The sequence below is a fragment of the Alligator mississippiensis genome, chromosome 2, assembly GCF_030867095.1.
Source record: "Alligator mississippiensis isolate rAllMis1 chromosome 2, rAllMis1, whole genome shotgun sequence".
In the NCBI taxonomy this organism is placed as follows: Eukaryota; Metazoa; Chordata; order Crocodylia; family Alligatoridae; genus Alligator; species Alligator mississippiensis.
This window is the reverse complement of record NC_081825.1, coordinates 124,201,176-124,220,449: the sequence shown is the minus strand read 5'-3', so window position 1 is coordinate 124,220,449 and position 19,274 is coordinate 124,201,176. Positions and strand designations below refer to the sequence as shown.

The 19,274-nt window shown below is 39.8% G+C and overlaps 1 protein-coding gene across 1 annotated transcript in view; it reads right to left on the bottom strand.

Moving 5' to 3' along the window:
- LOC102575854 (uncharacterized) overlaps positions 1 to 18,484 on the bottom strand; it is a 64,980-nt gene extending 46,496 nt beyond the window's left edge. The window contains exons 1-2 of the mRNA XM_019495005.2: positions 18,251 to 18,484; positions 8,143 to 8,321 (exon numbers count right to left, since the gene is read on the bottom strand). Of these exons, the coding sequence (XP_019350550.1) occupies positions 8,143 to 8,321; positions 18,251 to 18,354 (283 nt within the window). The 5' untranslated portion in view covers positions 18,355 to 18,484. The remainder of the gene's footprint in view (positions 1 to 8,142; positions 8,322 to 18,250) is intronic.
- Between the last annotated feature and the right edge of the window lie 790 nt (positions 18,485 to 19,274).

Genomic DNA, 19,274 nt, shown 5'->3' with positions numbered 1-19,274 from the left:
GTCCACATGCGCCCGGGAGCAATAAACTCCTGTGCGATAAGCACACCAGGGTTTATTCAAGCATATTAATATTAGACACACCCACAGTGAATCAGTAGCAGAAACCAAAAATAGAGTTCATGACTCTTGGTATCCAGTGTCATGCTGGACACTGCTGCCTATTTCTTATGTATATGTTCAGGTGGCAGATGCCATGGAATGACATCAGTTATACAAATTAATCTGGTATCAATTTTAATTAATCTAATGCAAAGTTATTATTTTAGCCCCTTTTCCATTACCCTTTGGTATCATTCCTATTGCTGAAGTGAAGTTTGTACATCATTAGGAATTTTTTCAAGTATGACATCACTCTAGAATACACACACACCCATCTATATCTATATCTATATCTATATCTATATCTACATCAAATGTATATATGTACACTCATTGATGTGGAATTTTCTGTAAAAATATTATCAGGAAACACATTTATCTCCCAAAGCTCTCTGTGGTATTTTTTTCTGTTTTAATGGTGAGGACACATTAATAACTGAAAATGGCATTTCAATAATCCCACAACACAATTTTCCTGTTATACTTGTTGATATCTAATGAGCTCTTAGCTCAATTTAGTGCCTTCAGGATTTGTGTTTGGGTCCATTAACAATCTTGTGATTCAGCAACTTCGTATCATGTCACCCAGATGCACCCCAGCGATAAATATATTCTAGATTTTATGGGCCTCAAACTTTGTAAGTTTTTAAAGGGCATAATGAAGATATCCTTGTTCAAAGTTCTCTTTTACTCTGGAGAATTGACTTTAGTACTAAAGTCACAATGTTTCAACAAGCAGCATTTGGGTGTAACTTATAATACCTTAAAAGAACTTCATTGACTTCACAGAGTGTGTTGATGCAGGAACAGGGCCAGAGCTATTAACCTTTGGGTGACACTCTACATTAAGGGAAATTTTATAAATTATGATTAATAGATGTTATGAACTTAACACAGAGATGAGTAGTACCTGTAAAAGGGCTAAAAAAAATCAAAAGAGGGTACTGGAGATGGCAACAGGAAATAATAATGAGCAGTTTTGTTGTACTGTATAACAATTGCTTAATCATTGATTATAATGTCTATTCATGATTTTTTAACCCTTTTAAAACTGTCTGTATGCATATGTTTAATACGAAAATGTAACCAAAGTTAGGCTTTTTGTATGTTAGCTTTAAAAAAGAACACAAAGGAAAATATAGTGACAGATTTGAAGATGCACATGAGGTAGTAATCTCCACATAGTTTGAATTTTCAATTCTGCACCAGCCTTAGTTCCAAAATTATGATGCATTTTTCAGCTGAAATATCTGAGATCAACTTTGGTCATTCAAACAAGATACATTGTCTGGAAACTCTTTTCCTCCATCCTTCCTATTAGTGTTTTCCATGAATGCCATGTGCCCCTGGAGACTGGGGGGGCATGGCGACTACCTGCATGCAGCGGTGGCGGCAGTGGTTGTGGTAGCGGGGGTGTGGTGGCGGCAAGCAGGGAGCTCCCACAGTTGGCCACAGTGGTGTTGGCAGCAGGGGGGGAGGGTGGGGGGGAGAATGGTGAGCACTGACCAGTGGTCGGCAACCACCTGCAGATGCCGCTGGCAGCATTGGATATGGATAGCTGTGTTGGCGGCAAGGGGGGGAGGGTGGCAAGCAGCGACCACCCATAGGTGTCACCAGTAGTGTTGGCAGTGGCCAATCGCAGAGGGTGCACCGTGAATCTCAGGGGGTACATGTGCACCCGTGTGCACCCGTTATGCACCACCAATGGTGTTTTCAGTGTTAACATATTGCTAAACAATTACAAAGCAGAATTGCCAGGACTTGTGGGAAGTGATATAAAAATTCCTGCAACAGGGTCCATATTTGATACGGGGTGGTGAGATAATTTACAATTTTTATTATGGTATGCTGCTGAACAGTATAGAGCTACCTGAATGAGCATGTTTAGAAATAGCTTGGGTCCAGAAGGAGTCTAGCTGCTGTAGCATAGAGCTGTGATTTGGCTAACTTATCCTACTGAGATAAAAGAGACCCTTCGAGCCTTGGGTATCTGTGTACCATACCACAGTGTGTAGGTGTTGAACAAAAGTCTCTGTTAAATGTGCAGTGTAATGAAAAAAAAAAGAAAAATACCATGGGGAACACCCACCTAAAGTACAAAATGTGTGTGACTTGACAGAAAGAAGAATATTTAGGGGCCTTCAAATCAATCAAAGAAGATGTTGGCAAGATAGCAGTCTCCCAGATCACCCCTGGGCCATCTGTCTGAGGCTCACAATAGATGAACATGACTACATATCATAGCTGTCATCTTGGAAATAAATGATCCATTGAGTTATTAGTCAGTTTATTTACTTGTTATGTTTATGAATATGTTTTGGTAGCATCTATTTCCCTTTTCTTTGTGTTTGTACCCTCATACACTTGTGCATAGTCTTTTTCTACATTGCAGAGACAGATTCTTAGTCATTAGTCCTGTGTCCACTGGTATGTCAAGGATTCCTGTGAGGCCCTGGGAAAAGGAGAAGTCTAAGGAGGATCTTGTAACAATAGAACATATATCTATTAAGAATATTGTACGGGAAGGTTGGAGTTTTGGTTAAGGCAGTGGATTGCAACTCTTAAGGCCATGAGATATGGGGCATTCTCAAGGCAGGTTCACTGCCTGATTTCTGCATTTGGCACGTGGAGGGTAGAAGCAGGTGGGCCAAAGTGTAGTTCATGGCAGAATTCTAATGAACCTCCTAGAAGTGTTACAGACATGCCCCAAAGTTGTAACATCAGTTATAGGACCCCACAGCCTTCAGGTGTAATCTTGGGCAAGTCACTAATCATTCTGTGTCAGAATGTCATGGAAAAATAGGGCTGGAAGTGACCTCAAGAGGTCATTTAGTCCAACTTCCTTCTCAAAACAGGATTATTCATATATAATAAAGGGCTTAGTCCATCTGGCTGTCTGTAATGCTCTTGGAGCACTCTCATTGGTTAGTAAAACAACCAACCAGAGTGCAGAGCACCTCCATGATGGCGGGGACAGAGGGGATGGAGCGGGGGGGGGGAGGGGCATCATGGTGGCACTCTGCCACCTCCAAGAAGCAGAGCTGGGGGCAGGAGCACTGGAGGCAGCAGTGGTGTGGGGTGCTGGCAGAGAGGGATGGAGGGGACAGCAGGGCCAACTCTCCCCCACTCCATTCCTGGGAGGCAGCAGTGGTACAGGGGGTTGGGCACCCCATCCCCGCCCATCCCCACCCCCTGTCATTCTTGATGGGGAATTACCTAGTTACTTTATAACCCCCAAATGCTTGCCTAATCTGCATTTAAAGACTAGGTCATCTGTTCTAGTATTTAACTTTCTGTTAAACAAAATGTGTCTCATTTCATCATTTGTAGAAAACATTTTTTATCCAAAGTTTTTTTATGTATACATTGTCAGTTATTTGGGGCAGGGATTGTGTTTTACCATGTGAATGTACAGCTCCTAGTACACCACATACTATTAACTTGGCTGGGACTTCCAGAAAAAAACTGTGATACACATTGTACTATAATAGCAAGGGGATGCTTGTAAGGGTGTTATTGATGTTATCTTCTCTGGGTTTGAATAGGAAGTTGTTATTGCAAATATTTAGTGACCCTTGGCTGGAATTCTTTTGTAATTCTTATTATTCAGCATACATTTCCTGGCTCAGAGGAACTTGATTTATCAAGGCCTTTGGTTCATCATCCAGTATATGCTAGCTTTGCACCTGCTCACAATTTATCAAAATCTTTTCTAAATTACTTGGAAGGTGCGAAAGAGTCAGTAGCTATTTAGCATGTCTGTTGTAATTGGAAGTGTGTGAGACACATAATAATAATCAGCACTTCAGATTTATCAGTATTACTTACAAGCACAAATGAAAAGTCTGGAGGGTGTTTTTATTATTTTAAATTCTGTGGATTCATTTAGTGTTTTGCAAATGAGGAGACAAAGACAACGGTTGGAAATAAAGGCAATGTTAGGTCCATTATTTCTACAAAGTTCTGGTAATTTACCTTAATCCAGAAAGGCAATATGTATTCTACTTCATTCCTAAGGCTTTCTTCATCCAAGACTATGGGTAATCATGTTGAATTGTGCCGGCATGCACACATTACAAAAAAAGCCACAAAATTGTAGGCCACATGCAAAAGACAAGGACCTGAAAATACAGCAGGATTCCAAACATAGAACACTGATATCTTTCTGCAAAGAGTAAAACACACTTTTGGAACTACATAAATACTAACAGTTAGTGCACCAGCCAATAAATATATCTCTATTTGAAGTACCAAAGATGACTAGATCGAAGGAGCATTAAGGTTGCAAAATCAAGCACAGAAAAAAAATAAGAACCATCAGAAATTAAGTTTTCTGTGCAACCTCAATGCAGTTTGTTTGAATTACAGTTTTACAGGAGTCTTTAATTACATAATCAAAGTCTATTTTTTTTTCCTCAGGACCTCTGCCTCTTTCAATGAGGAGACTGGACTGTGCTTCCTGAATGAGCAGCTATTCAATATTTTCTTTTCCCTCATTGTTCAGTGCGTGACCCCAGGTCTTTCTTATTGTACACTATGCATACTAAGCTTGAAGGTCCAATTAGTAATTTCCCCCTGGACTTTTCAGTGCCATTCTTGATTGTTTATCTGAGTACTATATAACATCAGTTACTTTAATTTCACAATATACCCATTTATAATGATCAGTATGCTTATTGCCATTTTGCAAGTGGGAAACTGAGGCACAGAGAGAGTAAGGTGAAAAGTGTCCACTGATTTTGTGTGCACTTCAAAATTTTCCAACAAGGGCTCAGCCTTTCTTCAAAATGTGTGTGCTAGGCCTCCAACTTTTTAAAGCTTCTTGTAAATGAGAAAGACACAAAATGAGTGAACACCTGTGAACAATTTATTTTAAGTGACCTGTCTAGTATTACACAGAAACGCTTTGCCAGAGACAAGGGTACAATCACATTCTCCAGCATTCATTTGCCATAAAAAGATCTCTCCTTTGCTTTTTTTTTTTTTTTAACAGGGGGGGGGGGAAAAAGGGTTGGGGTTGGTTTTTTTTCTGTGGTTAATATCCTTAGAAATCGCTTTACCATTTCTGTTCAAACTTTCCCAAAATTTAGTGAATTAATTTCCTGAAACAGACTCCTGACATGGGATATTTCAGCTTCAATGTTTAAAAGTTTGGCAAAACTACAAGCAACTGAATACAGCATCTTATGATGGGAAAGACTGAGCAACCTTAGATGTCTCAACTACTTCTGCTTATGGTAAATTATTGGAAAAATATAGCTAATGCTCTTACTCAGTGTAGCTGGATTGGAAAATAAATTTTTCCAAACATCAAGGCCTACACACTTTGAATGTAAAGCCTGAACAAGCCTAACAGATACTCCTTTGAGATAATTCAGATAATTCAACAATTTGTGTTAATCCTAACAGTGAAAGTGGTGTTCATATATTCATCAGTTGCAAAGTTTTTGACTTCCAAGGTGCTGCATGTTTTCCTTCAGAGATTTTCTATGATGTTTAGTTCACTAGCAACAACATCAGTTTAGTTTAATGGCCTCAGAAATCCTTGGAGTGATTGCTCTGCATCTAGTACTAGAACAATAGATATATGAAAGAGCTCAACTGGATTAAAAATAATAGCTTCTACCTCTGAGAGAAACTTTAAAAATATGTGTCTGACGAGTGGGTCTAATTATCCTGCCAATTTTCCATCTGCAGTAATGAGTTTGGTTTCTGATGTTAAAAAGTTCCTTCATTATATTTAGTATGTATTGTTTTTACATATACTCTGCTATTTCATCTCCTCACCAGAAAACTATAGTGTAAATATCATGGAATTTATTTTTATTTAAAGTGAGGACTGAAAAGAAACACAGAATAAATGACATTTGCAGTGTTTCTAGACCATATGACCTGTACTAGGAAAACTGTTGATTCCACTGTAGTATTTTTCATACTGAGAAACAATGTGGTGCACTGACAGAACCAAACGGGCCAGAAGCTCTTAGCTTTGCCACTAATTCACTGCTCAGTTGGAGCAAGATACTAAATTACTTCCATCATCTTTTAAAAAGGTAGAGACCTTTTTAAAAAGGACACGTAAAAGTCGCACTTATGGCAAATGTTTTTGTAAATGTCTACTTAGCTGTCTAATTGTCATGTGTACATGAGTTTCCTGATTTATAAATTCAACTTGGATACCTGGCCTTCCAGAATCTGTACATTTTTCTTAATTTTTATTTGGACACAGGCCACATGCAAAAAGAATCAGCTCTGTATCTCAGATTCCATATAGGAAAAATTGGTATATTAAGAAACACATGAATGTCAGAATACATTTTACCTTTTGGATCTATTTGTTTTGTACGACCCAAGGTTTTATAGAGCTTTTTCTTTCTTTTATAGAACTTTTTGTTCCTTGACAACAGGAAGCAAAGTATACTCAAAGAGGGCAAATAAGCTCACTGATAGACATGTAAGAAAGCAAAGTAATACCTCAAATCTTTACGGCTAAACTCACGGGAAATGCCACTCTGACAAGAGGTACTAAACTGCTATACAACAGCATTAGCACTTCAGCATGTGCTGGTAATAACTTGGATTCTTATATTAAGGTCTGAATAATTGAGTTAGTATACAAGCTTCCATCTCAGCATTTGTCTTCTTCAAGTGTTATAAACAAGACTGATAAATAATCTGTTGTGCACAGAGCAGTCTATACGTAACATACAATTCATAATTCCCAAGGACCTCAAGTACCAATCAAGAAATATACAAACGTTGTGTCTGATCCTTCTATTGTGGCCTTTAACTATCATTACATGCCTTTCCATTTTCCGCTTTCTTTCTTGTGATTGGAAATGATCAAATGCTAAATGTTGCTGCTTTCACATTGTTACGATGACATTTCCATGGATTCAATACATCTGCTAGAAGTTTTAGCACAAACTAGGTTTATTCCCATCAAACAGTAGTGTAACTGGGGTATGGGGCAAGCAGGGCATCAGTGCTTGGTGCTGACTATGAGGAGGTGCCAAAATCACCCTTGTCCCCTTGCTCTCTACCCCCTCCCTCCTTTGCTATGTCAGGGGCATATCTGGCCCAAATAGCTTGTCTTGTGAGAGGGAAGCAACCAGGGGAGCAAGAGCCACAGGGGTGATGCTACCTGTGCCGATGCTGCTACCGCTGTGGCAGTAGCAGTAGTGGCAATAGCAGCTGCCTTCACTGTGCAAGTAAAACTTCCTCTTCCCTTACCACCCCCTCCGCTCACCTACAGGGGTTGGCATACCCTCATTCTGCTCCAGGTCCTGAAGGAGCTCTCTATGTCTTTGCTGTCAACTAGCACCCACATGCTATGGGAGACTTTACCGATGATATTATGTTTATGGCTATATTGGGCTCCTTCTCTGGACAAACTGAATAGATGTTTCATGCCTTGGTTATGTTTTATACTAGAATGCTTGTAGCAGAAACTGGGGCAGAAGTTGTACCAAATGCTTCAAGGCAATAGAAACTAAGCTGAAATCTGGAGATTGCTCTTTGAGTGTCTTACAGCTTTACTGACAGTACACTGCTGTGTCTGCAATGATTCCAGTTGTCAAACAACAGTCAGGTAACTGCATTTTTAAAGAATAATAACACACAGGCATGACATCTTGTTGGTGAAGTTATACATACTACATTGTTCCATGGTGCAGGTGGCACACAGGGCTGGCAGAAAGCAGATTGTTCACCTGGCAAGGTTCTCAGCCTTTTTGGATACAAAGCATTTGACTATAGACCATTTACGGTAAAGAGGAAGAAGACAACTTTAGTGGGACTAAGTAAGAGCTCACATTGAAGGATGAATGAAACTTTGATCAGGTAGGTCCAGAATCTAGAAAAAAGAACCTCCCAACCTAAGATGGAAGTAATTTTGGTGGTTCAAAACTCACAACAGCTTCATCTAATGCCATTGAACTCAGTCCTGTGCCACTGTTGGGTCCTCTCCACCCTCCAAGTACTAACTGATACCATCTTCATTTTAAGTGAACCAACATGATTATGTGAATTTTTCTTTCTTACCATCTTTCCATGTTGTGACTTGCTTCAGCTTTATTGTCTCCACGTCATGATACAATTTCAGAACAAAGAGACTCAGGACTACTTGAGAAGTGAGCAGTATAATGATGAAGAAAACCTGACAGAACCTCTGTGGGTGAAAATGGAGTGGAAACTTCTTATTGCTGTGCAACTGTGTTTTCCTGCAGAAAAACATATATTGATGTCTTATTAATAAATCTGGCAACATTTGCACTCACATCTAGACAGCAGGCAGCAGCTGCTCTTTCTTCCACTGGGTTCTCAACAGCTACTGAGTTAACAATTTGAGGCAGTGGAGTAATTAGACCAAGGAGATTAAAGGAAAATAAATATTCTCCTAATCAATGAGGTGTTCCTTTTTAATACCATGCAAAGTGGTACCATTGGATAGTTGCTGTTCACTATTCTTGAGCAAAATATAAGCGGATCCAGTGTGGAAGTATTAAAATTTGTGGGAACTAGTTCACTGTTTGCACCTGTAAGTATGGAGTGAACTGTTTGCCCATGGAGTGAACACGTTTTAATACCCAAACTAACCATTTTATATCAAAGAGAAAGTGACAGGGGAGGGGGACACTGCAAAGAGAGGTAAAGAGTGGATTGATTAGATCAGCTGAGATGAATAAGGCAGTTAATAGCTTGAAGGACTCTGGAGTTAACATCTAATCCAGGTAATGCTACAAGAATCCATAGTCCCTGTTGAGACCAGGGTTAGCATAATCCAGTCTGTGGATAATTTATTCTGCAATTTTGCATTCAAGTTGGTTTATAAAGTCATTTTTTGTTTAAGGAAAGCTACTTTGAGGTGGAATATCTAGGACGGTTAAAGTATTCTGCCATGGGCTTTGGTGTGTTTCTGGAATTGATACCTGCTACAGGAAATGTGCCTTCAGGACAGATGAAGAACAGAGAGGCCAGAGGAAGGTGCAGTGATTTGTACACAGTCACAGAGTGCAGTTATTGGGGATTCCAGTAGTAGAACCCAAATGCCTTGTCCAGCCTGTGGTTCCTACCCACTGGATTATTCTGCTTGTATAGATTTCCATGCTATACTTTAATATGAGTTGGTTTCTTGGTTTGATTCATCAGAGGTACTGAATCACATTAGGAATGGCCACCAAACAACAATATTACAAATACTTGGGCCTATCTATAAACAATGAAGCTTTGTCAGGGCTGACTGAACAAATGATGGAAGGCATCTATGAAACATGCAGCACCATACTTCTAGTAGAAGCAAAAGGACAACTCTGCCACTATCAGGGTTGCTGTTTAAGAACACTTAGGAACAATTATCTGCTGTGGAAAAATCAAATGATGTCTACTGCAATGATTTATATCCAGGAGAAAAGGGAGGGCTCATGGAATTATAAGTCAACCTAACTTTGATTCCAGGAAAGAAATTACTAAATTAGTGAACAATCTATTTGTAGGAACCCACAAGACAATGCAGTGATAAGAACCAGACAATATAAATTTGCCAAGGACCAATAATCCCAAATCAATCTAATTTCCTCCTTTGACAAGGAAATTGGTCTACTGGATAATGGGAAAGCAGTCTATATAATGTGTTTTGACTTTAGTTAGGCTTGTGACATTGTCCCACTTGATAGTCTCATAAGTAAACAAAGGAAATGTGGTCTAGATATAATCACCATGAGGTGAGTGTACAATTGGTTGAAAAGCCACTGGCAAACAGTAGTAATAGGATAGCTTACTGTCAAACTGGATGGGTAAGTCAAGTGGAGTTGCCTAGAGGTTTTTTGGGGGGCCGGCTTCTATTCAATATTTTCACTAATGACTTGGGCAAGGGAATAGATAGTGCACTTAAAAAATTATAAATGACACCAATCTGGGAAGAACCGCAACCATTATGGAGGGCAAAATCAGAATTCTAAATGATCATAAATTGGAGAAATGATAAAAAATTAAGATAAAATTTAATAAAGACAACCTCAATGTGCTATATTTAGGAAACGGTATGGATACAAATGAAAAATATATGGCTAGGTGGTAGTACAGTAGAAAAAGATCTAGGGTGATAGTGGAAGCTAAATATAAGTCCATAATGTGATGCTCTTACAAAAAAGGCAACTATTATTCTGTGATTTAGGAGAAGTGTCCTACGTAAAACATGGGGTGTAATCAGTTGTCCCTAATTAGTTGTTGCTGAGGAGATCTCAACTGGAACACTGTGTACAATTCACCCCATTTTAAGAAATAACTAGACAAGCTGGAGAGAGTCTAGAGGACAAAGCAAGAATGATAAAGATTTAAAAAACAAGTGCTAAAAGGAAAGGTTAGTCTACACAGAGGGCTGAGGAGGGCATGCTAACAGCCATCAACTATGGAGAAGGTTTTTATATAAAGGATGAAAAAAAACTATTCTCCAAGTCCACTATGGGAAGGATGAGAAGAAATCTGTGTAATTTGCTGCAAACAAAATTTAGGGGAAAATATCTGGGAAAACACCTGCTCTAAATGGTAGATTTTAAAATAGTGGAACAGGCTATGGAGGGAGATAATAGAATCTCCTTCACTGTATGTTTTTAATATTATGTTAGACAAATATCTGTCAAAGATGGTATAAATACACTTGATTCTGCCTCAGATGAAAAGTTTGGATTAGATGATCTCTTGTGGTCCCTTCCAGTTCTGCACTTCTATGATTCTATGAATTTCTAATTGTTCATAAGGTGGTAGACTCAGTAAAGTTGTGATTTTTATGCCCTACACTCTATACTGCTTCCTAATTAAACTGCTCTTAACTCCTTTCTTTTTCTTTTTCTTTTGCATTGCTCTAAACCTGGATGCATTGTCTTCCAAATTAGTGAATGGCCTGAAAGCTATATCAGATAATTTTTGGTAAGTTAGAATGTGAATGCCAGATTGAAATAGTCAGAGAGAGTTTCGTGCAAAACTACAAAATGGATATAGTAAATGCTGTACTCAGTAGATTAATGGAATGCATAACACTCTTTTTGCCTCTGAAAATGATCCTAAATTCCTGCTTGGAACTCCATTGAATTATAATACACTGGTTATTTATGCTATACTGAGCAATTTTCTGATTCTCCCCTTGTAAGCAAGGCTTCAAAACTGCCTAAACTGGACCTAAATTCTGTGGTGCTCTAGTGAGGCAGATTGGAAATTCTGTCAGCTTAAAGTACATTAAAACGGTTTTTAATGTAATCATTATGAAAACGAATAATGCAATCATTGCTGCAGTTACTTAGCAGTCCAGGGTTACACAGTTGGATTTTCAATTCAATTTATTGTACACTTTCAATATGCCAGAGTTTTCTGTATCAACAGCACAACTCTATATTGAAGTAGTTTTTAAGGGGGAAGGTAGAGGTTTTGACAACTGGCAAGGAGGCAGATTCTGCAGCAGAATTCTGCATTAAACAATAGGATCTCCACCAGTTTCCACAGCTGTAAACTGCATGGGGTCCTGCCTATTATAAGAGTTCAGCACATAAATTCTGCACACAGCTGCACTCTGAAATTCCCCTGTAATATGTGTGTGTGTGTGTGTGTGTGTGTGTGTGTGTGTGTGTGTGTATGCTGTACTCAGAAGCTCTCTAAGATCCCCCTGTGTATATATTTTTCTCTCTCATAGGTCAATGGAGCTGAAATAAAATGTGCATCTGTAAAAAGAAAACTTCAGTGATGACTCAGTCATGGTAGGGCTACTGCAAAGACTTTATAATCTTGGAAGAGCACCCCAGCAGATTAATTTCTTGTGTGAGTGTCCCCTTTTTTTTAGGATTTACTGTTTTAAACACTGAAAAGACATCCCCTTTTCCTGCACCTAAGGGTTTTGAAGGGGAAATATTGATATAATAATGTTCATACAGAATCAAATGCAGTATATATGCCACAATTACTTTTGTGTCAGCTTCTGGACCAAACCAAAATAAGAACCTTAACCCGTGTAGGGTAAAAAAGTGATTGGTTTTATTACCTGTTGTTAGGAAGGTGTGTAACATGTTGCAATAAAACTAAAGCAAGTGTAAGGAAAGTTTAAAACCTGTAGTAACAAGATCAAGTCTCTTACTCCCCTGAGGTATGAAAAATAGAATAACTTCATTGTCACGAATGGGGTCAGGTAGGATTGACACCCACCTGTAAATCTGGCTTTGTGCACTTAAATCAGGGCACATTAAGAATTTCCTGCAATGTAATTAGTGTGGCTCTTCTGCAGATGAAGGGAAACAACATGTAGGGGACCCTATTCAGTAGTGTTTTTGAAATGAAATGGAATAAAAGTTTTGTGAAGGCTTCTGAGTACTGGGAAATTGCTTGGGGTAGTGGTGGATTTATCAGCTATTTGTGTGGGCTGCTGCTATGTGGATATACCAGCCATTTTGTTCTCAGTAGAGAGGTGAATAATTTTGCCTTTCCTGAGGCTAAGGTAGTGTGGAGAGGTTTGAAAAACTTGAGAAAGATTCTTTTCTTCCATCCCCTGAGATCTGATCATGAAAATTGCTCCAGGGAGGAGAAGCCCCTAGGTTTAATTTCTGGCAACACTGGGAATAGATCCAGGTTCCAGTTCCTATCCATTATGCCATCATACCTCACAGTTCATTTTGGGTCTTGCATTTACCTTGCCCGTACACTTGAATTAAACAACTTCTGACCTAAACAAATAATTTATTCTTATTTATTAAATTTGTGTGTACATGCGCATAATTGTACATGTGCAAGTGTGAGAAAGAGAGGAACTTTTTATCCCAGACACCATAGCTTTTGTACTGTGTTTTTGTCCCCAAGGGGGAAAAATATGAAGAGATTAATTGCTTGAATTATTTTATTGTTCTAATAAAAATCAATGGATTTCTCCTAGCCCCACAACTGTTTCCAATGAGAATTTAAGAAGGATGCTTGACTTGATTGAGGGACAGAGTTTCTGATTCTCTGGTGCCTTACATAGTGCTAATACAAAATGTGTGCAAAATACCACCCTAAGCTTTGTATACTAAATTTGGACTGGCATTCACAATTGCACAAGGGATAAGGTAGTTACAAATAAGATCAAAGAGGCTTATTCACAAAGGCAGAGATTTGTAAATGAAACCAATTCAGTCAGAAATAAAGTTCAAATTCTTGAGGGTAATTAGCCAAAGGAGCAAACTTCCAAGAGAAGTGATGAATTCTCTGTCATTTGCTGTCTTCAGATCAAGACATCTGGCGCCTCTCTGGAAGATATGCTTCAGTCAAAGACAAGTTATTGTGTGTGTGCTAGAGTTAATTACATGCTAGAGAATTACATGAAGTCTTTGGCCCATGTCATGTTGGAGCTCAGACTAAATGATCTAATGGCCCCTTCTGCCTTTAAACCTAGATGAAACAGAGGCACAAAGGCCACATCCAGGTGAGCACAGATGTGCAGTATGTTGCACCACAGACCCATTTGCAGTGGCACACACCACACATGCAGGCATTCCCCATGCTGCTACCTTGCAGTGCAGGGGGTCAAAAAAACTCATGCGGAAAAAATGTGGGGCGGCACATATGGAGGCAGTGTGTGCTGCCCAAAACCAGAGCCTGGCTGGCTGGAGCCACACTCCAGCTTCTGGCCAGGCTTCTTGCCATAGCTGCAGCCCCAGCAGGCCCTCAGAACCCCAGGTAAGGCTGCTGTCCCCAGCTGTCCCTACTCCATCTGGGGTAACTTGATATGCACCAGAGTGCACAAGGCATGGGCATTCCCAGGGGGACAAGCAGCAGCCACACAAAGTCTGTGGCTGCTACTTGTTCCCAGGGCAACAAACATTTGATCTCATCTGGACACACCCAAAGAGTGCATTAACACAATTGAATAAACTCCGGAGTTTTTTGAGCCAGAGTACTGATCCCAGGTGCAGTGTCTACACACGTGCCTGAGACAGCAGCAATTTGGGGGTGGAGCAGCCCTGAGCTGGCAGGGGGCATGGGGTGTCAGCTCTGGGCTCTGGGTGGCAGCATCAGGCAGCAGAGGGGCTGGCAGGAGGTGAGGGTCTGGCCACTGGCTGGCTGTGCTGACCAGGTAAAATTTGTGCTCTGTGGTTACAGTCTATGCGTACATTTGATTACATTTAGTGACTCTGCCATAAGATAGTGCTGTCCCTGACAGTACTATCTTATGGTGGAGTTAATTAGTTTACTTCTCCCTAATATTGGCACACGTGTAGACTGTGACACTTTACTGTGGAGCTAACTAGTCTACTCCACAGTAAAGCCCACATGTACATCCGCTCAAAGAAAAGTGAATTGCCCAACTCTTGAGGAGGGTATTACACTTTGGAAAATCTTCCTTTACGAGGTGCTAGACACATCTTGCAATAGAAGATCAGCCCAGAGAGTGGTGTTACTCAGGAGCTTCTTTTGTGATACTTATTTTGGTAAAATGTCATCACCAAGTGCTAAGGGCAGAAGGGAGTGCCATTCAAGAATGGGCTCTATAGCCACACTCACAGATGTTCAATGAGTTGATGCCTCACTCAGCATAAATACATTGGCTCACACAACAGAAGACTACTACATCATCAAATAAGTTACCACATTTTACTTCCTGTTGTGTGACTAGACTTTCATTTTATGGTGGTGTTAGAGTGATGTTGTAGCTGTGTAATTTAGAAATTATGCAAGAGGCAAGGATATTTTAGGGTGATACCTTTTATTGGACCAACTGCATAACTGAGATAAAATTAACCAAGCTTTTGAATGTAAGTCATTCTTCAAATGTTCAAATTACATGGACCCAGAGGAACAGACTTCCACCTTCAGCTTTCTCTGTGCAAAAAATAAGTTTATTCTCTACCTATGGGGACTTTTTACCATCTTTAATTTTCCTTGAGCCTAAGGAAGGGCATGTGTGCTTGAAAGCTTACAGAAAAAGATAATTTTTTTGTGTGTTTTCTTAGTTGGTCTAATAAAAGGTATCATCTCTGACCCAAGAGTTCTAGGGCATGTGTGCATGAAATGGGGGGCCTAAATTGAAGCAGTGGGTTTTTAAAAGCACAACTTCAATTTAGGGCCAATTATACCCCTGTGTTGTGCACACACTCGACTTACCTGCCTTTCCAGCGGCGAGGAGGAGAGGGCAAGCTGCCAGCGGTTCCTGGGCTGAGGTGGAGGGGGGCCTGGTGCTTCCCTCTGTGGCAGCAGTGGTCCCCTACCAGGTGGCACCAGCCCGCAGACACTTGGCTTGGGCGGCCCCAGGAGGCACCACAGACACGGAGGAAAGCACTGGGCCCCTCCGCAGTTCAGGCAGGCTCCGGGGGAGGGAGGGGGGTGAAGATCAGGCTCGCTGCTTTTGGGTGGAGCCTGCCTTCCCAGGCTGCTGCCAGGCTGCCTGCAGGGCTGCCTGCAGAGCTGTGGAGCTGCACGGAGCCCGGTGCTTCACTCCATGGCTGTAGGGGCAGCAAACTAAAACTCCTTGGAGTTTCATGCTGCTGAATTTTCTACAGTGGCTGGAATTAATGCGCAATACACTGCTGAGGTGTGCAAACAATGACACCATTAAAATGGTTTATAATCATTTATCTTGCTTTAAAGTGTCTTGCACACTCCTCCTTGTTTTGTCTACGCACGGTCAAAGAATTTTGCAGACATTCTTCAAATGTCATTTGAAAAATTCTTCATATTTTGCATCTGAAAGCTCATCTAACTCTATCCCAACTATGTAGTAACTATGTGATATCTTGCTTGGTGATGAGATCTTAACAAAATGATTATCCCAAAAGAAGCATCTAAATAACACCACCCTCTAGGCTGATTCTCTACTGCAAGGTAAGTCTAGCACCTTGTAAAGGAAGATTTTCTGAAGTGCAAATACCCTCTGTGAGAACTGGACTCTTCATGCTTGAATTTGAAAGCATTTCTAACTTCTCTGAACTATGCATATGGTTCAGTAAAAGATATCACCCTAAGAAATCTTTGCCTCTCTTTTACTTCTATTGTGAGACATGATAAATAAACATATTAGCAAAGCTATATTAAGAGTTATACTAGTGCTACTGTACAATTCTGCCACCTCAGTCTGTTTTTAACAGACTGGTGTTTAATTCAATTTTTTATTTATTTGACACACATTCTTTTAAAGGCAAATTAGAAATAGAATTTACAAGTAAGGGTTCAGGACTAGCACTGAGAGGTGAATGTGCTGTACCAGGGTCCTATATTACATTTATGCAATGCTTCAGTTAAGAAAGGTACTGAATCTTAGAGGGAGAGGGAGATAATTTGGCTCCTGTTTTTCCCAGATGGATGAAAGACAAAGAGAATCTTTTATTCATCTGACACTGTTTTCAGACTCTCTTATATAATACTTGTTACCTGTGACAGACAAATGTAAATTCCTCCTGGCTTCTCCCTCCCTAATGGGAAACAGTCCTGGCTAACCCTGCAAAGGAATTGTTTTAAACTACTTTGATTATTTTGGTGATTTGCAAACACCGAGGTCAACAGACTGAATTCTAACTTGATATAGTAGAGGTGGCCTCGGTTTCCACAGGCCACTCAATGCAAGCAGGTCTTAAAGTAGGGGTGCAACTTACACAATTGCAAGCATTTTCAGGCACTTTTTTGATCTCGCAAAGGACAGAAATATGACTTCAATTTAGCCCTTATTTCAATGAAGGCTGAATACATCGGTGCATGGATCCAATAGCAGACATTAGTGTAAACCTATACATTTCAGGCTAGAGTCATGAACTACATTGCCTACGATGGTCTGTTCTTTCCCCATGCATCTGTGTGTGCACATAACTAGCATGTGAGTGAATCCATAGGACTGTCTTCATATTTATTTTAATATTTAGAGCCTCTAAAATAGTATCCCTTCAGCTCTTCTAATACAGTGCAATGAACTATCACTAATATGCTCTGCTGTAGTTGTCCTCTAAAATGATTAGGACTTAGCTAACTAAATTGCAGCCTTGTAAATCGGAACCGGCACAAACTTTTTCAGCAGCATGATGTTCAGTATTGAATCTCCAATGCCAAATGGCTACAACCTCTAGACATTATTTATCATTAAAACACTCAAAGGAAAAGTTGACATCCACTTCTAGCTGCCTCTGGGTACAGGGATTTTATATAACTAATTTTAGCTGCAGGCAAAGCAGAATACAATGTCCACAACAGGATTCCAAGCTCTCAAAAAACAGCAGTGAACACTTTTCATAAATAATGTGGTAAACAAAGCATTAGCACAATGACATAAAAATGTAGTGAATCCTTCTGAACAAAGGAGTTAGTAAAGATGTTGCTTCATGACTTAACAGTATTATTTATATTTCCTTCAGCACATTATAATTGTTCACATATTACGTTGTTGTTGAAAATGTGTTTTTCCCCCCAGCATCGGTAATCGGTATACTCACGTTTTGATGTTTTAGCTTTTCTGTTTTAAGTAATCTTGGCTCCTATTTTAACATCTGTAGTCATAGACCTCAGTCCCGTACTTTATAATGCACAACTGTCACTATTATCTTGCAGCTAAAAAAAAAATCCTTGCAAGAGTGATTTTTCAAATTCAGGGGTGGAACGTATCTCATACCACAAACAAAGCTTGCAAAAAATTCTATTCACTACTCAGTCAGCTAAAATGAACTGTGCTATTTATTCCCAAACCACGTCTTCCCAAAATATCAAGTCTATGTAAGTAACAAAGGCGGTTCCATCCAAAGTACCATGCCTTTGACATAAATAAAGGGCAAACACCAGGAGATAAATCTTCCAAAATGTCCTTATAGCTAGTTAATCAATATGTCACAACAGACATATGGCCCTTTTATTTTCTCTGTTGTACTCCACCTTGGATCCATGTATAACAGTGTTGATGCCAGCACAGGGATACAAGAGCATAGAGATCAATAAGAAACACTTCTTCAGGTGTATTGATTACCATCTGCTAAACAATAGATGGCAATACATTTTTATAAGTTACACTTCTGTCTCCAAACCTGTTAAACCTTTTTGCTATAACTATATGTGACAATAGAATACTGGAGCCTGGCATAATCACACCTTAAAAGGAGATACATATTTAATTCAGATTCAGTACTAAATCAAAAGCAGTCGTTTCACATTGCACAGAACTCACCCAGCTTGGGAATGGTGCATCACAGCCACTTTACTTTTATCAAACTCTTCCGTGTCAGAGTCATCATTTAAGAGCACATACTTCTCTTGTTTGCCTGCCTTCATTGTTTAATTCATTATAAAACCTCAAAAACTGCAAAAATCTCTGGCACTTTAATTGTAACTCTACCACAGTAAACTCTTCTTGCTTTTGCTGCCCACTGGAAAGTTCAGCAGCAACTTCAGGGTGGATGACTTTTCTGTTTAAGCTCCCTGACTCTGAAAGGTGATCTTGCCGTGTGATTCCCAGAATTCTTGGGTTGCATCCAGGTTTGTTTGCTACTTGCTTGTTCCACTTGCACACAGGTCATGTTCCCAGTGCTTGCTTGAGATACAGTCACTTTGCAAGAAGTGAGGAAAAGTTAGGGGGAAAAAAGGAGAAATTGTGGGAAAAGCCCACACTTAATGTTATTTGTTAATGTTATTTTGCTTTTACTGTTATCATCTTTAGCATATTTTTACATGACCAACTGACGTAATATTACTGTGCTAGTCTGCTGTACCAAGAGACCAGAAGAAACCATTTCCTGACTAAGCAAGCTATCCAGCCTAGGTGCAAGTTCAGTGCAGATAATAAATATGAAATGTTGGAGCCACAATTGACTTGCCCAGGCTGGTAGTAAGGCTGATGGCAAAGTAAGGAACTACTACTTTGTTCCCTGATTCCTAGCCCAATGCTCTAAATATTGTCTTTCACCAACAGGCTCCAGATAAAAACATACAGGGCTACTTTGAATTTCCATGAGTTAGATGTAACTGAGATTCCTGCCCTATTAAAAATGCTTAGAATGAAAGTTTAATGTAGCTCTGCTAAGTTAGTAAGCTCACTGGTATCAACCTGTTGTGAGAGGAGATTCTGAGTAATTGTGCACTGCCAGGATTTTTAGGTAGGCTGAGTTACATTAATCAAATGAGAAAGTACAGTACATACAGAACCCTTCAAGGGCAACATCCTCAAATTTCAGTTTACAGAATTTCTGACTGAA